We start from the raw sequence: 15,940 nt of genomic DNA, 5'->3' as shown, positions 1-15,940 counted from the left end.
CTAGTTACAAGATTCACAATTAAATCCACTATTAGAAATAAAGTTTTATCTCACCCCAACTCAATGAGAAATTTGTGTAGACTAGGAAAAAATAGATGAAATACTGATATAATTATTAAACATTTTTTCTTTTCTAACTGATTCAATTAAATATCCGTGGAAATAGCCATCGAAGAATTTTCAAAGGGAAAATAGTGACATTTTAGTAATGAATATTAGTCGAATATAGTCTTTCTACCCTACCAAAGACAAAAATAAAATCTACTTACATCTAACTTAGAGATATGGTGTTATTGTTTCTATCGAAAACTTCCAAATTTGCACTTAATATCATTCATGTAGATTTGAATATCCTTGGAAAATTATTGGGGGGATAAGAGTTATTGTTGAGTTTGATTTGTGAAAACAGTCTGTTGTAAAAATAGAAGGTAAGGTTGCATATAAGAAATTTATATGATCCAATCGTTTATCTTTAGTGCACCAAATTACTCTTTTTTCTCGATGTAAATTGGATGGTTGGAACTTATTTGACAAAACTTTAATGAATAATGTGAGTTTCTTGTAAAGTAGAGTCGTCTTCACGAGGCTCAATGATCCTCGTAATGATGCAAAAAAATATAACTAATCAAATAATGAGTATTGCATCTTCCCGGTAAAATAGAGTCGTCTTGTAATGTGAGAAAGTATTTAACTCTTGTATTGGATCCTAAACTTGGATTCAAATTTTAACTTTGACCTCCAACTTTCATAATGCACAAACAGACACTTTAACTATCCAACTTTTAAATAAATAAACACGTGAGTCCTACATCACACAATACACGTAGGACACCACGTAGGACAAAAAATGATATATGGGACATGTATGCCTATTTGTTCAACTTTATACAAATTTAAGTATCTACTTGTGCATATCCAAAGTTGAAGGGCATAAATGTAATTTGAAATCAAGTTAAAGGGCACATTTATGTATTACGCCTATAAATAACAACAATGTAGGAAAGATTAACTCATTGATGTTGTGCAAAAACTTCATTTATTGTATAGAAATAAAATTAACTCATACAAGCATTTGTAAGAGTGAGGATTTCGTCAAACAACTTGAAGTCGGCTATATGAGTCCTCACAGTCCATGTCCGTCCGATTTCATCGGACAAAGAAAAAATGAATAAATAGAACAGGACCACTCTCAAACTTGTGTCATTTGAAATAACAAAATATGTATAGTTTGTCTCAAAGAATGGAGCCATTTGAAGATAATTTAAGCGTGCAAAAAGCTGGCGTATTTGGCGCCTAAGAAAAGCCTCTGGATGCAAAGCAGGGCGTTTTTCGTGACCTCTGCAGTTCCGTGGTTCAATAGTTTCATTACCCGTTCCTTAGCTTTGAGGTCAGCCACTATGACTCGCCCGGCAGGATGGCACTGAATGAACTGTGACAAGTCATAGCAAGCTACAGCAAGTGTCCTTGAATCATTTGATGTATCCAAAATCGTCATGAGCACTCTCAAAATCTGCAGCACAACACAACGTCGATCAATCTATACACTCAATACAATAGTCGTTGGACTGATTTATGAGTTAATGGTCAAAAATACGCCTGAACTATCAGAAATTCCCTTTTCCTACCCGAACTATCACCATTTGTGTATAAAAACACACCTAGTTGGGATGTGAAACTCGGAAAAAAGTGATAGTTCGGGTGTGTTTTTGACCATTTACTTGTACACTCAATACAGCAGAAAGGGATGAAAATAATAAACCTTGAAAAATGGTGCTGAGACTACGACGAGAACCAATCACTTCTTTGAATAACTTTGATGAGTTAGATTAATATCGACATTATTGTACATTGGTGTTGAAATTAGTTTTATCATAGATGTTTGATAGTGTATAATTTACCCTAAATAGTATATTTTTATGGGAAAAAGGACAAATATCCCCGAACTATCAGAAATGATATGCAGATACCCTCCGTCATACTTTAGGGACATTGGTGCCCCTGCCGTCCAAAAACTAGAGCATATATACCCTTTATACTAACGGAAATACATGTGTCATAATCTTATCCACCGACCTAACATCGGATCGATGAATAAGATTGCGCCCTATTTAGTCTTCTGTTAGAGTGAAGGGCATCTACGCTCTAGTTTTTGGACGACGGGCACCAATGTCCCAAAAGTATGACGGAGGGTATCTGCATACCATTTACGATAGTTCGGGGGTATATTCATCCTTTTTCCCTATTTTTATTCACAGAAGGAATGCTTTTCATCCATATGGACCTCGTCATTTTTTGTGCTTTTCACTTTAAAAACATTGCACCACTCTACTGACTAATACGACTGATGTCTACGGCTAGTTATAAATGTGTAGAGTTCTTTATTTCATTTAGCATATATATTAAGTCAATGCCAGCAAGATTGTTGAGCAGTTACGCGACCTGACAGAGATTGTTGTTTTTCTCACATAAAGGCACAATAGTAATGGTAATTTATGGTGTTTAAGCTATACGAAAGAATGAGAAATGCCATAGGCAATACCTGAAATCCGTTCTCCTCGAAACAAGTTATATTTTCCTTCCAGAATAGAGGATCTTTATGCATGGGGGACCAATCAAGACTGCCAAGTAGGACTTCCTGCTTGTACTTATCGTACGAACTCATTTTTTTGATGTTGGCCTTCAATCCTCCTTCAAGTTGATTCAGAGCGTCCAAAAGGTCCTAAAACAGATTACACGGCAAATTAGGGTGATGTCGATAAATCTGTGAATCTAAAAATTCATTTCGGCCAACTGAACCTTCTCGAAATGTTTCTTTATAAGAACCAAAATGATTAAGTACTGTCTAAACAGTCTATTATTTAAACTTTGGCGGAACTTCTTTCAAGTTGCTTCTATTATACAGAAATAGAAAATAAAGTAAGATACTGTATCAAATTAAAAACCACAAAACCGTTCGATTCAATCACCTCATCACTCCAGGCCTGCGCTTTCAAGCTCTGTACAATTTGCAGCACATCCAGGTCTACCATTTGAGAACCAAATGACCCTCTGGCAAGCAAATTCCTAAGAGTCAAGATGACAACTCTGACTACCTGTGGTCATTGATACATAAAAATTGCCATGAACGATGATGAGCCGAAGATAATTCATAGATGAATAAATAGAAAATGCAACAGATTAAGTAATGTGCTGCCTAGAAAGCAAATGGCTGAAAAGAACTCAAGAGAAGTGAATAATGAACGCGAGTAGAAAAGATAATCTTATCGAGTTCTTTCTTGGCATGCACAGGAGAACCATTAGATTAAGTCTAAGACGGAGGAATAGCAAGTAGAAAAGATATTAGAAGAAATAGCAGCAAAAATAGCTCACCTTCTCCTTTGTCGAACCTTTAACAACTTCAATCAATCGAGGTAGGGCCCTAGAAGTAGCCAAGTACTCAATTGCAGGTTCATAGTAAGACAGAAGCCAAACGCATAGACATGTCTCGTAGAGAAGCTGCTTCAAAGAAGACAGTGAATCAGATACATCATTGTTAAAATTGCAGAGAAACCGTTTTACTTAAAAGAAGGTTGTAATTTGGCCTATGTGTAGCTTCTCGTCCTTCTATTTCTTCTATTATCTACTGCCGCTTAAACTTCAATTATCGCACTATTATGTTGCAGATACTGTTCCTTTTTTCCAGAATGCTTTGTCACGCTCTCTGTAGTATTTTGCCATGATTTATTCACTTCCATTATTTCTTTTTCGATCTGCTTTGGTATGCTTTCCTTGAGTCGAGAGTCGACCTCTCTACCTCCCAAGGTAGGGTACAGTCTGCGTACACTCTACTCTCCCCAGACCCCACTAGTGAGATTATACTAAGTATATTGTTGTAATTAGGCCATGTATGGAAAACGGGTCAAAGATGGAAGCATGAAAATTTTTGTCAACAATTATGAGCTGCATGATACATGGAGTGAAATGACAACCATCTTAACAGTCACTTCCCAGCACGACTACAGAATTTATGAAGTTGGTCTATCATGTGGCAGTACTAGTCTAAAGACGGACCTGAATGGACTGCTGAGTAGATGCTGGTGAAATTAAAGGAATGAGCAGCTTCACTCCATCAGATTGAACAAATGAACGTCGAACAACAGGCTCCTTCAACAGTGTTGCAAGACAATTGATTGCAGAGGGAATGCTACAACTAGGATGAGAAGGCTTTCTCAGCTGAAATGATACAGAGGAATCAGGATGGACAACAGTAACAAGTAATTGTCATATAATTTTATGCTTCTAGCAACAAGTGAAAATAAACCCCTGACATCACAAATATGCCCCTCCTTTTTCCCGTCACTTTAAAGACTTAAATTAAGAAAGAATACTACAACAAGCAAAAAGAGAGGGCATAGTACATAAGCAGACACTCAAACTTGGCCTCAGTTGGCAAATAAGCACTCCAACAATGAGAGCGCACATCTAGACACCTCAACTTGGTCTCAAATGGCAACTAGACACTCAGTTGTCCCACTGTCTCATGGACACCCGATGCTGACGTGGCACATAAACTTTAGAGGTGTCTACATGATTATTAGTAAGTTGGAGCGTTCAACTGACATAGTGAGGATGAGTTGAAGTGTCTAGATGTGCATACTCATAATGGAAGTTCTTACTTGTCAGTTACAGCCAAGTTTGAGTGTTTGTTTATGTATTGTGCCAACAGAGAGAGACGCCACAATTTGAAAGAGCAAAGAGATTAATAAGTACTCCTGCAGAAATTCAATACCTCCATAAACCATTGCAAATTCCCTTAAAATCTCTAGAAAAAACACCTCACGAATTGGTTAAAAAAAATCTTTTCTAGAGGTGGGGGGTTGGGGGACCACAAATGGAGGTACAAAGTAGAAGTGCAAAATATAGGAATGCAGATGAACCTGTGAGCATAGCCAATCTACTAGGCCATTCAGAATATTTTCCATAGTGGTGAGTGTCCTCTTTGAACTCGAGGCATCTCCATTTGCATCAGCAACATTCTGAACATTTGGCCTGGCACTGGAATTACCAAAAAGAATCGAAGAACCATATGGAAGTTATCAGTAAATCGTCCTAATCTTAAGTCTCTCGAGCTGAATGACATCATAGGAATAATGACTTTACTACCTCACTATCAAAGAGAGAATCTTACAGCTCTTCTCTTGGATGAACCAATTACCTTTCCAAAGAAATCTGAAAGAAATGAAGTCATCATTCAGAAAGAGAAAGAATGTGAAGATGCAAGAAAACATACAATCTTCTGTATTTAAAAGATATTATCGAAAAAAAGAGACTGCATATAGGAAAAACGGTGAATTTCAAAAGAAACACACAAGTCTCATTTTCCTGTTGAGCTATCTACATGTGCATTTGGATTTTGGATTTTCCTTTTTCAACATTTGCTCCGTTAGAGCCAAATGACATATGAACCCACTGTTTAGTTTCAGGAGTAAAATCAATCTAGCATACATATGCATATATAATTAATCGAAGCACCGTAGGGTTGTCGATTTTGTTTTTACTCCAATGTTGCCTCCTAATATTTGGCATAGTTCAGAAAGTCTTGATTATGAAACTTACCACTTAAATAGATGCAGGGATTAAAATCCTAAAGGACTATAGATCAGTTTGTCCATCAATTAAATTTACCAAATTAACGAAAATTTAAAAATACAAAAGATCAAGTGTTGACCGGATTTTTAAAAAGGGAAGCAGTTCTAGTGGATAAGTGTGAAACCATATAAATGTATAGATATAGGAAAATCCATAAATCAACACACGTGAATATACGAGGTCTCAGGTTCAAATTCCAACAGAAGCAAGAAACAAAACACGAGTTGATTTTCTCCCATCTGTTATAGCCAACTTGGCATTTGTTGCTGGTGGGACTTGGCAAGTATTCCGTGGAATTAGTCAAGGTACACACCAGATGGGCCAAACACCACGATTATTAAAAAAACACATGTGAATTCATGAAGACAACAACAGACTAAAAGTTCGAATAAATACTTAATAGAAGCACCTGAGGAAAGGTTCATAAGTGTCTTCATTGGATAAAGAGCTATCATGGAATAATCTCGCTCTTCTTGGGTTTGCTGCAAGAACAAGAGTATAGATTGGTGGATCTATCAAAATAGATCATAAAACAGTAAAAGAAAACATGAATCAGCATGGCTAATATGTTGTTAAATAGCCCATAGCTAACACGATTTTTTTGATTATCCCCCACTAATCCGTCGTTATTTAGGATTAGCAACGATTTTTTGTTGTTTAGTGACAAAAGTTGTCCGTTGATAATACTTCTTTTCTTTTGCAGTGAAAGATTCATCCCCAGTTACCTGTAAGCATTTCATCAATTAAAGCTAAAACATATTCCACGGTTTCGTCCTTGAAGATATCTCGTAAAGTAGTAACAAAAACACGGATATAAGCTGGACCGTCCTGCAAAAAATGCTTCCAGTTTATCAATGTAGTAAAACTAAAGACCATTCTGGAACATCAAGGACGATAGAAGATTGAAAAAGAAACCAAAACTGAAGTAAAAATAGGTATTTCTTTAATTCATCTGTTGGAAACACCATTACGTACGTTCCCCCACAAGCATATTACATGTAGCTTACAAAAAACTTGAAAACAAACATCATCATCAACTGATAACTGAAACTATACGGACAACCCCTTTTTTTATTAATGAATAACTTTTGATAGATTAACACCCGACCCACACATAAGGAGGACACAGAATCAGAGCCAAAACAAAAAGAGGCAGGACTTCGACGTCTGCCACCACGGATTAGTAAAGATAAGATTAGTAATTGTAATATATGAACAATATCGATTGAAGAGAATTTTTATTTTTCTTCATTTTTCCCATGACATAAAAAGCAAACACCATATTACTAGACCTTCTCCAGATAGAATTTAGAAGAAAAATCCAACTAAATAAAAGAAAGATTAGGCAGAAAAGTTTCGGTGAACATGAAAGTAAGATGCATGAGCCGGAATTGTGGAGCAGCTAACATGTAAATCATAGCTAAATAAGAACACAGAAAACATTACATTATCCAGCAACTGAGATTTGTAGCTTTCAGCCATTTTATCATAACGCCTCAACAGCTGAAGATCTGTTCCACTGATCAGCTTCGTGGTCATGTAAGTCTCCCATGGAATATCCCTCCTCAAAACCTTTAAAGAGCAAAGCACACAATATGAGCTGTGCAGTAAGAGACACAGATGATCACACTACTAATTGCAGTTTCCTTTTTTCCACCACCCAACCCTTCTCGTGGATATCCATACCCCCTACTGTACAAAAGTGGGATACGCACTTGCTGGATGTGTGGCTGTTGATACATATCATGAGCGACATGGAAATAGATCAAAGTAATATCTTTCTTTAGCCAAGAAAAAACATTTCTAGTTTGCATGGTACAATCATTGATCGCGAAAATTTCTACAATAAATTGGATAGATCACTAGTTTAGTTCCCTAGCCACGATTCTGCTATTTGCTGGAATAATCTAGGATGAATCTCCTCGATGGTAAGAAATAGAAAGAGTAACTACGATTTTCAATCATGAGAATAGAGAACTTCTCTATGTCAAATAATGCTCTACTACAAAGGCAACTAATAGTCATAAACCTTGTGTTCTGGTCGTCCATTTATTGTTTCTTTTATTTACACAGACAAGCTATTATAGCCTTTGAAGAAGAAGAAGAAGATCAATGGATGAAAAAGAAAGTAACTAACAGCCATAGACCTAGATGTTCATTACGTAGAAATCTACATATTAGTACATAACTGTAGATTCGTGATGATGCTTATTCATGTGAGAAATTACCTGCTCGGTGGTGAGCTCACCGTTTTCAATTGTCATTGTGATTATATTCTTCCGATCTGAAAATCTGATATCCTCTAATGAAACAAGAAAATTCAGAATCTGTTGTTTCCTTCAACCTGTATAGAGTCCACGTATATATATTTCAAAACGCTGACAGATAATTAAGTCCTACATTGTAAGCAGATTCACCTAAAAACAGGATCATCAAATGTCACTCACAAACTGAGTGAATTTAATTTTGCAAAACACAACAAAAAGAAATGAAAAAAAAAGAAGAGAATTGTGTAGAAACGAAATAACCAGATGTTTACAGAAGAATTATATCATTTCAAGAGAAGTGTCACAAGCAAATGACTATCAGAGAAACAATAGGCATATAAAGTGGGACATAACGCAATGAGAAGTTGGCAGATCAAAAGTTGACCTTGAAATCTCAACGATTAGCACAATCCAATAACATATCCATTGTAATCCCACCAGTGAGGTCTGGTACCTTACCCCTACCTTTATGAGGTAGAGAGGTTGTCTCCAATAGACCCTCGGCAACACGATCAGCCCAATCCGAGCTCACTAATTCCAACAGATTATAATTTAATAATTGATCCACAAAAGCAAAGTATTTTACTCATGAAGCAATACGCCCAATTTCTATCAAGTTCATTTTTTTCAACCCAGCCTTGCATTACCCCTCATGCACAACAAAGAAAGACACAGCCTTTTCGGGTTTTTTAAGTCAAACTTAACACTCCTAGAATTATCATTTTTCATTCCTCTCATCCCATAAAACAAAGAAGAAAAAAGAAAAGACTCAACTTTTTCTTTTTCGAAATTCAAAACTCAACCTTTAAAACTAAGAATTATCATTTTACATTGCTCTCATCCAAAAATCAAAGAACCAAACACTATCATCAAGTCAATTAACCGAAATTCGAACACATAAAGCAATGAGAAGTTAGCAAATCAAAAGTTGACCTCACAATCTTTTTTCCTTGGATTCAGATTTCACCCCCATTTCAAACAATCCCTACAATTCAAGCTCACAAATTCAAACTACCTATCATAAACAAATTAGAACCAGAAAAGCAAAGCAATATGTGATTCATATTAAACACTCATTCAAACCCAGAATTAGCATTTCACAGTCCTCTCAAGCACCAAAAATAAAAACAAAAAAGACAAACTTTTTTTCTTTTCAAACTTCAAGACTCAATCTTTATCACATTCATTAAAACCCAAAATTAGCAATTCTCATTCCCCTCATCACAAAAATGAAAAAGACTCAACCTTTTTTCTGTTTTTTTTCAAGATTCAACCTTTATAACCCAAGATTTGACATTTCACATTTCACATTCCACATTCCACTCAACCAAAAAAAAAAAAAACAATACTATAATCCAATGAATTAACTGAAATTGACATAAATTTCATAAGATATTAATTAAACAAAAATAAATAAATACAAATAAAAATACCATATGAAGATGGTGATGAACAGAGGTGCCACAGATGGGAGTTGAAATCTGAAAGAGCCAACCAGATAGATCAACGTTGAGGAAAAAAAAATTAGTGATTCATAGACTTAAAATATATAGCACATTTGGTCCTTTATTTATCAATAAATTCTGAATTAGCCCTCATAGTTTGTCAAAGGCAATACTATTGATCATCATTGAACAATTGTAGTTACTAGAATTGGAAGTTTAGTTTGTGCATTTTTATTTAAAAAATTATAGAAATACTTATGGTGTCTAATGTAACTTTTTAGATGTAATTTCTCTCTAAGCTTTGTAGCTTTTAGTGTTGCTTATGGGATTTGAGGGGATCTTCATGGTATTTTTAGAAAATAAAAAACAAAATATAGGATCCTATTAAGTCAAACAACTAAAATTTACGAGCCCTTATGTTTTGCAAAAAGACTTCAACGATAACGCTGATTATATAAAGGATTTCCCTGAAGAAGCAATGATGAATGGTATTCACTAATGTATACATGATTAGAACGTACAGTCAAACATCTCTATAACTATATTTTTTGGGATCGTAATATGTTTTAGATGCTTCAATGAAATGTTGTTATAAAAAGCATATAATATAACATAACTTCATGAAAGATTGATTCCAAAGAAAATGTGGTGACTACTATGAAAGGGTTCGACTGTAACTGAATTTTGAATGTCTTTTTCATTATGAACACCACTAGTCCAGCTCGAACACAGTAATCTACCCATGTTTATATTGATAATATTACTTCCTTTTCGAACAATTGTACCTAAGTAGCTACAATAAGCTCGATTTGGCACAGAGCATTGATTATAGGGAAAAATTATGCGGTTAAGCAAAGTTATACTATTTGATTACTCATACATAGTTATAGTTTGCAATAATTACCACTTGCTACTAACATTATACATTAATTATGTGGGATGTCTTCGAGTTTGTATAATTAGTCACGTTTGTATATGTATAATTCGCCAGAATGTACAAATGCATATGTATAATATACAATTTTTTAAACCTATATACATATACAATTCATCTCTCTTTTACTTTTTACCTCTCTCGCTCGCCTCTCTCCTCCATCTCTCAATCTCGCTTGCATATATACTAATGCATATGTATAATATACAATTATATACAATACAATTCACTTCTCTCCCACTCTCTGCTCTCTCTCGCTCGCTTCTCTCTTCTCTCTCCCAAATATCGCTCGCCTCTCTCCTCCCTCTCCCAACCTTCCTTGTCATATATACAAATACATAAAGATACAATATACAATAATCTAACCGATATACATATACAGTTCATCTTTCTCCAATTCCCCCCCCCCCCCCTCTCTCGCCTCTCTCCTCCATATAACATGTAGTTACGAATTGTAATTATCAAACTATAATTATAAATTGTTATTAGATATTTTTAAGTGGCTATATGTAAAAGTTTCCCTTGATTTTAATAACAAATTGAAGTATATAGCCAAGTATATGAGAGCATTTTAATGAAATTTGAGTCTATTTCCAAGGAACTGTTAAATATGGCCCAAATGAGGTTTTGGCTGGACACTAAGAATATGTCAACTTGATGCTCAATAATGTCATAAAAATGGGTCATTTACACTTCTGGCCCTATTAATAGACAAATCTATTTGAAGGATAAAAAATTCAAAATCGACTTATTTGAAAGATAAATCGTGCAATTAAATCGATAAGCACACCATCATTTATTTTCTCGTGCCTGGAAAGTCACTAATTTGATTAGCAGCACTTAAAAGAAGAATTTATCTTTGAGAGTTTAGGTCATGGAAGTAAAGACGAGATCAGAATTTAAAGTTGATAAATTTTGAATTGTCGATGAATTCATAGCTTATCTCAGTTATTATATTACCGAATAAATTTATCCTTGAGAGGTCATGGAAGCAAAGACGAGGCCAGAAATTTAAAGTTTATGAATTTTAAATTGTCGCTCAACTTATAACTTGTCTCAGTTATTTGATTCAGGAATAAGTATTTATTTTATTTAATAAAACTTTAATATAAATACCTGATCTAATAAAAGCTAATAGGTACACCTAATCTTTTTTTTAAAAAAAAAAAAAACATGATAAGAACACGATTTTGGTTATTTACAATATTTTAAATATAATTTATGTCATTTCTATAATCAATAATTAAATTTACTATTCCTGCAACTCATAGTTGTCATGTACTTATAATTTTGGTGACCCATCTAATGATCAAAACACTTTTTGTTGGGAGAATTTAAGTTAAGAAAATCAACTATTTAAATTCATAAACCTATCACATTAATATATAAAATATATTTACGCTATATGTGATTTAACTTGTTATATATATAAGATTATCAAACAGTGATATTAAATAGAGTTACTTATAATTATATTTCAATGACCTGATTACAATTGTAAATCAAATTCAAAATATAATCCAATAAAATAATGATATCGTAACAATAATAACATATACGTATAATTTATATATATCCTAAAAGATTAAATAAGAATAAAAATAATTTGCATATAATATGACTTGATAGTTGATTATATAGAAGCATATTTTTTGTTACATAATCATAAAATTTATTTAACTAATTGCATGGGGACAATTGAAGTTCCAAAACTATGGGTTCCCACCATGTGGAAATAATATTAAATAATTAATATACATACTCATCAAATTAAAAAAACCCATAGGACCACAAAAAAAAGTGGATCATATTCTGTGGGTCTATAGTAACTTAAATTTATGTTTCATTTTTAAAAAAAAATGATGGCAAAATGGAATAAGTGCTAATTTGTCAAAAGCATAGGTTAAAAAAATAATTAAGCCATTATAGAAACGTGATTAGTATAATGTTTGGTTTATTTAATTTGAGAATAATATTGCAGCTTGTCATGCATATGTGCTTCGATTTGGAGATTTAAAACTACTTTTGACAGGTTGAGATTGGAGATTTAGACATTCGGATTTAATTAAACTTGATTTGAAAATGTGTATCTGGATAATTTAATTTATCTCGATTGTGTGATCAGCAATAATCAATTTTATATCTAAAATCTATGTGTCACTTTAGCGTCGGATGTATAAGAGATATAATGAGGATGAGTTGAAGTCTTCAGTTGACAGATGAGATCAAGTTTGTCTAGATGTGTTCTTTCAAAGTTTGAGCGTAAATTTGTACTTAAATGTCAGTTGAGGTTGTAATTGAGTGTTTGTTTATGTATTATATGCCAAAATTAAATGAATATTGTAGCACAATAATAATAACATATTTACTGAGTGAAATTTCAAAAATAAAATTCGTAGAAAATAATATATATGGTCTTACTCCAGACTCCTACCTTACGAGTTACGAAGATAAAAATGTGTTAAAGAATATTAATTAATAACATGCCTTGCCAAGTCTTTGACAACTAATGTCTTGAAATATTTGGTCAAATAAGGAAACTATGTCAACACTACTTGGGTAAAGTATTCGCACAGTGTATTTACATTAAATTAATATAAAATATATTATTACGTGATTTAATAAAGTAAAATAAATTATAAATTTAAATTTATGAGATTCATATATTTACTTGATATAAATACTCGATATAAATAAATTTACTAAATATATTTTTAAATAATATTTTTTACTTAAATATATCGACATCATAATTAAATTTAGAAAAGCTATCAAAGAAAGTTAATTGCATGAACATATATAGTGTGTGTTTTCCTACAAAAGAAATTAATTGTCAATTTTTGCAATTAATTTTAAAGTAACGAAGTTAGGTTTGTTGTTCAAAATTGATAAAAGTTTATATAGAAAGTCAAAAAGTCAAAGTCTATACATTCAAATAAAGCATATTATATGGAAAATTCAAAGACCTTTGATAAAAATAAAAAAAATTGTTAGTTCACTGTCCATGAAGAGTTAACAAAAATAATAGAAATGAAAAAAAATAAATTGTTGTGGTATTATTTTTCATTAAAAAAATATTTATAAAAAAGAGGAAGAGATTTGGACGGAGAATAAGATGTGGTAAGTGAGATAATTAAGATATATGTTCAAATCTGCGAAGAGGTAAAGATAAATTGAAAACGTATTGAGAAGAGTGATTGGATAAGATATGAAATATTATATATAGTTTCAGTTTGTCAAGGACATAACCTCGAATAAAAGATTATAGAGGATAAAAAATAGAGTAAAAACATATTGTTAACGTAGATAGTCGTTGGCTTTCTATATATTCATGTTGTATAGTCATAATATTGCTATTTTAGTACCTTGTCCTTCGATTTCTGTTATTATTTGTTATTTCTTGTTCTTCAATTATCTATTGTTTTATTGTAGTTATTGTCTTGTTACCATTTGTTTTTTTTTAAATTTTATTTCTCTCTTTTTTCGAGTTGTTTATTCGAGAGTTTAATCAGAAATACCCTCTCTTTTTATGAAATAAAGGCATACTTCCTTCGTTTCAAAAAGAATAACCTAATTTGATTTGGAACGGAGTTTAAAAAAAAGAAAGAAACCTTTTTAATTTTATGGTTTTAAATTAAAGTTTGTCAAATGTACCAAAATATCCTCTAATCTTGTGGTTTTAAACATGTCACGTGGAAAGTTAAGTTAAAATTTTGCCAAAAAAGGAAAGAACTCATTCTTTTTAAAACAAAGAAAATAATATTTACGTATATTCTATTTTTTTTATCTATTTTATCAAACGTACTATACCATATATATTTTTCTTTGAATATATGTTCTAGAACCAATTGGAATTAACTGATCCACGAAATTATTTTAAAGTAAAGTGAATTTGGTTTAATTAGATTAATTAAAAAAAGTTTAGTGCTTTCGGTGTAAAATAGCAAACTTTCATGTGTCACTTAATAAGAATCTTTTTTCTAGTTTATTTGATCACAAAATCTTTTATTTAATTAAAAATTATGAGTTTTAGCCTTTTCCATCAGACAACTCAGCATCTTTTTTATTATGTAAAGAATTTAAATATTGCATTAGCTTTTCATAACAAAAAAATAATATTAATTCCACTTTAATTATATGATACTTTTACGATCTAGAGCATCAAAAAAAGTTTTTAAACCTATGCAAAATTGATTTAGAATAAGTGTAAGGTATGCTATAATTAGAATTTAACCTAATCACAATATCAAATATATTAATTAAGAAACTTAATATTTCTGATTGTTAATATTTTGATTGATAATTTTAAAACCTACCTAGGTGGACGTGAAAACAAATCCATTGCACACATTTTTATTCTTCTAATTGTGCCCTAACACCATTACATAGCTGATTAAATATATAATTAGTAAGGTACTTATGATTGAGATTAAATCAAAGTACCAATAATTATGTCCCCTAAATCATCAGTTTAACACATAATCCAACGAAAAGAAGAAATAAAAAAAGAAGTAAATATGGGAATTAAAATTCAAAATAAATGTTATAGCTTTAATTTCATTTCGCAATAAACTTTTTGTCATTCACTCCCTTCCTCTAAATCTTGCTCGTCTCTCTCTAGCTCGCCTCTATCATTTTATACAAACACAAATATAATGTATAAACTGAGAGAGAAATATATATACAACTTATAATTATATAAATATAAATCTTCTCATGTGTAGTTCTTTTTTGTCTTTCTCGCTTTATACAAATACTAATTATACAATATATAATATAATACGTGTTTGATAAAGCGAGACAGAGATTATTGAGAGATTTGATATTCAAATATAAATATTTTAACTCATTCAATTGTATATAAATTTAAATTTTATGCACAAAATTATTAGTATCATAGTGATACATATATACAAATTATCTAATAAATATACATATATATAATTAATACATTTTATACAAATGAGTTATTAATATATCAAATATCTATAATTTATACAAATCAAATGCTCCATAAACATCAAAGTTGTATATTACTTAGAAGTTGTATCTTCTGACAAATATGTTCATTTCTTATTTGATGTGATCATATTTCCATTTTAGTATTATATATCTTTATCATATTCAATTATTAAATATTCGACATCTATGTATAAGCTTAATTATTTCATGCATCATATTCGGTAGTATTTTCTTCTTACAATATTATATGTCATGTTGCGTCTTTAAAAGTTAATTAATTAATTTTTAAAATTAAATATAAATTATATTAATTTAATTATAACTATATAAAAATATATATTAAAATATTAATTAATAATAAAGTTCATTTTATATTATTTCATTGTCTCAATATTCAATCACACTAACTCCCCACATGTGCACCGCCTTACTTTATGATTTTTCAACCTCTTTAACTTTTTTTTTTTTTCAAAATATTTATCGTATCTTGTTTTAATTATTTTTTAAATTTGAATCGAATCTTGTTTAAGTAAATTAATTATTAAACAAATAGGACACCAATTATACGTGGAATCTATAGGAAGTGAGTCACCATACATGAACAGAAACGTGGCAGCTTTCTGTTAACCCCACTGTTCGTTACTCAAACGGCAACTCCCCTTGTTTTATTCAACTTTATTATCCTCCCAGCCAGCCCATTGTTT

The 15,940-nt window shown here is 31.8% G+C and overlaps 1 protein-coding gene across 3 annotated transcripts; it reads right to left on the bottom strand.

The window, feature by feature from the left end:
* Positions 1-1,019: 1,019 nt before the first annotated feature.
* Positions 1,020-9,485, bottom strand: LOC101264594 (V-type proton ATPase subunit H). 3 transcript variants are annotated; one of them, XM_004251692.5, is made up of 12 exons: positions 9,329-9,485; positions 7,857-7,972; positions 7,075-7,200; positions 6,354-6,456; positions 6,038-6,110; positions 5,143-5,208; positions 4,917-5,034; positions 4,051-4,212; positions 3,370-3,495; positions 2,967-3,092; positions 2,540-2,719; positions 1,020-1,510 (listed from the first exon to the last, which is right to left on the bottom strand). In XM_004251692.5, exons 2-12 carry the CDS (start codon positions 7,890-7,892, stop codon positions 1,262-1,264), a joined length of 1,365 nt encoding a protein of 454 aa, XP_004251740.1. In that variant the 5' UTR covers positions 7,893-7,972; positions 9,329-9,485; the 3' UTR covers positions 1,020-1,261. The 3 variants fall into 3 exon arrangements, with proteins under 3 accessions (XP_004251740.1, XP_019067162.1, XP_019067161.1); XM_019211617.3 differs by having other exon boundaries at positions 7,877-7,972; positions 9,329-9,406; XM_019211616.2 differs by lacking the exon at positions 9,329-9,485 and adding an exon at positions 8,829-8,875.
* Between the last annotated feature and the right edge of the window lie 6,455 nt (positions 9,486-15,940).

The sequence above is a fragment of the Solanum lycopersicum genome, chromosome 12 (genome assembly GCF_036512215.1).
Source record: "Solanum lycopersicum chromosome 12, SLM_r2.1".
NCBI classification, from domain to species: domain Eukaryota; kingdom Viridiplantae; phylum Streptophyta; class Magnoliopsida; order Solanales; family Solanaceae; genus Solanum; species Solanum lycopersicum.
This window is presented reverse-complemented; position numbering and strand designations above follow the sequence as displayed.

Excerpts from the sequence above, each read along its gene's own strand:
- LOC101264594 (XM_004251692.5), bottom strand. The coding sequence starts at position 7,892 with ATGACAATTGAAAACGGTGAGCTCACCACCGAGCAG. Across the intron at positions 7,201-7,856 it reads GTGAGCTCACCACCGAGCAG|GTTTTGAGGAGGGATATTCC; the intron begins GTAATTTCTCAC and ends TGCTCTTTAAAG. Across the intron at positions 6,111-6,353 it reads AATTGATGAAATGCTTACAG|CAAACCCAAGAAGAGCGAGA; the intron begins GTAACTGGGGAT and ends TTGTTCTTGCAG.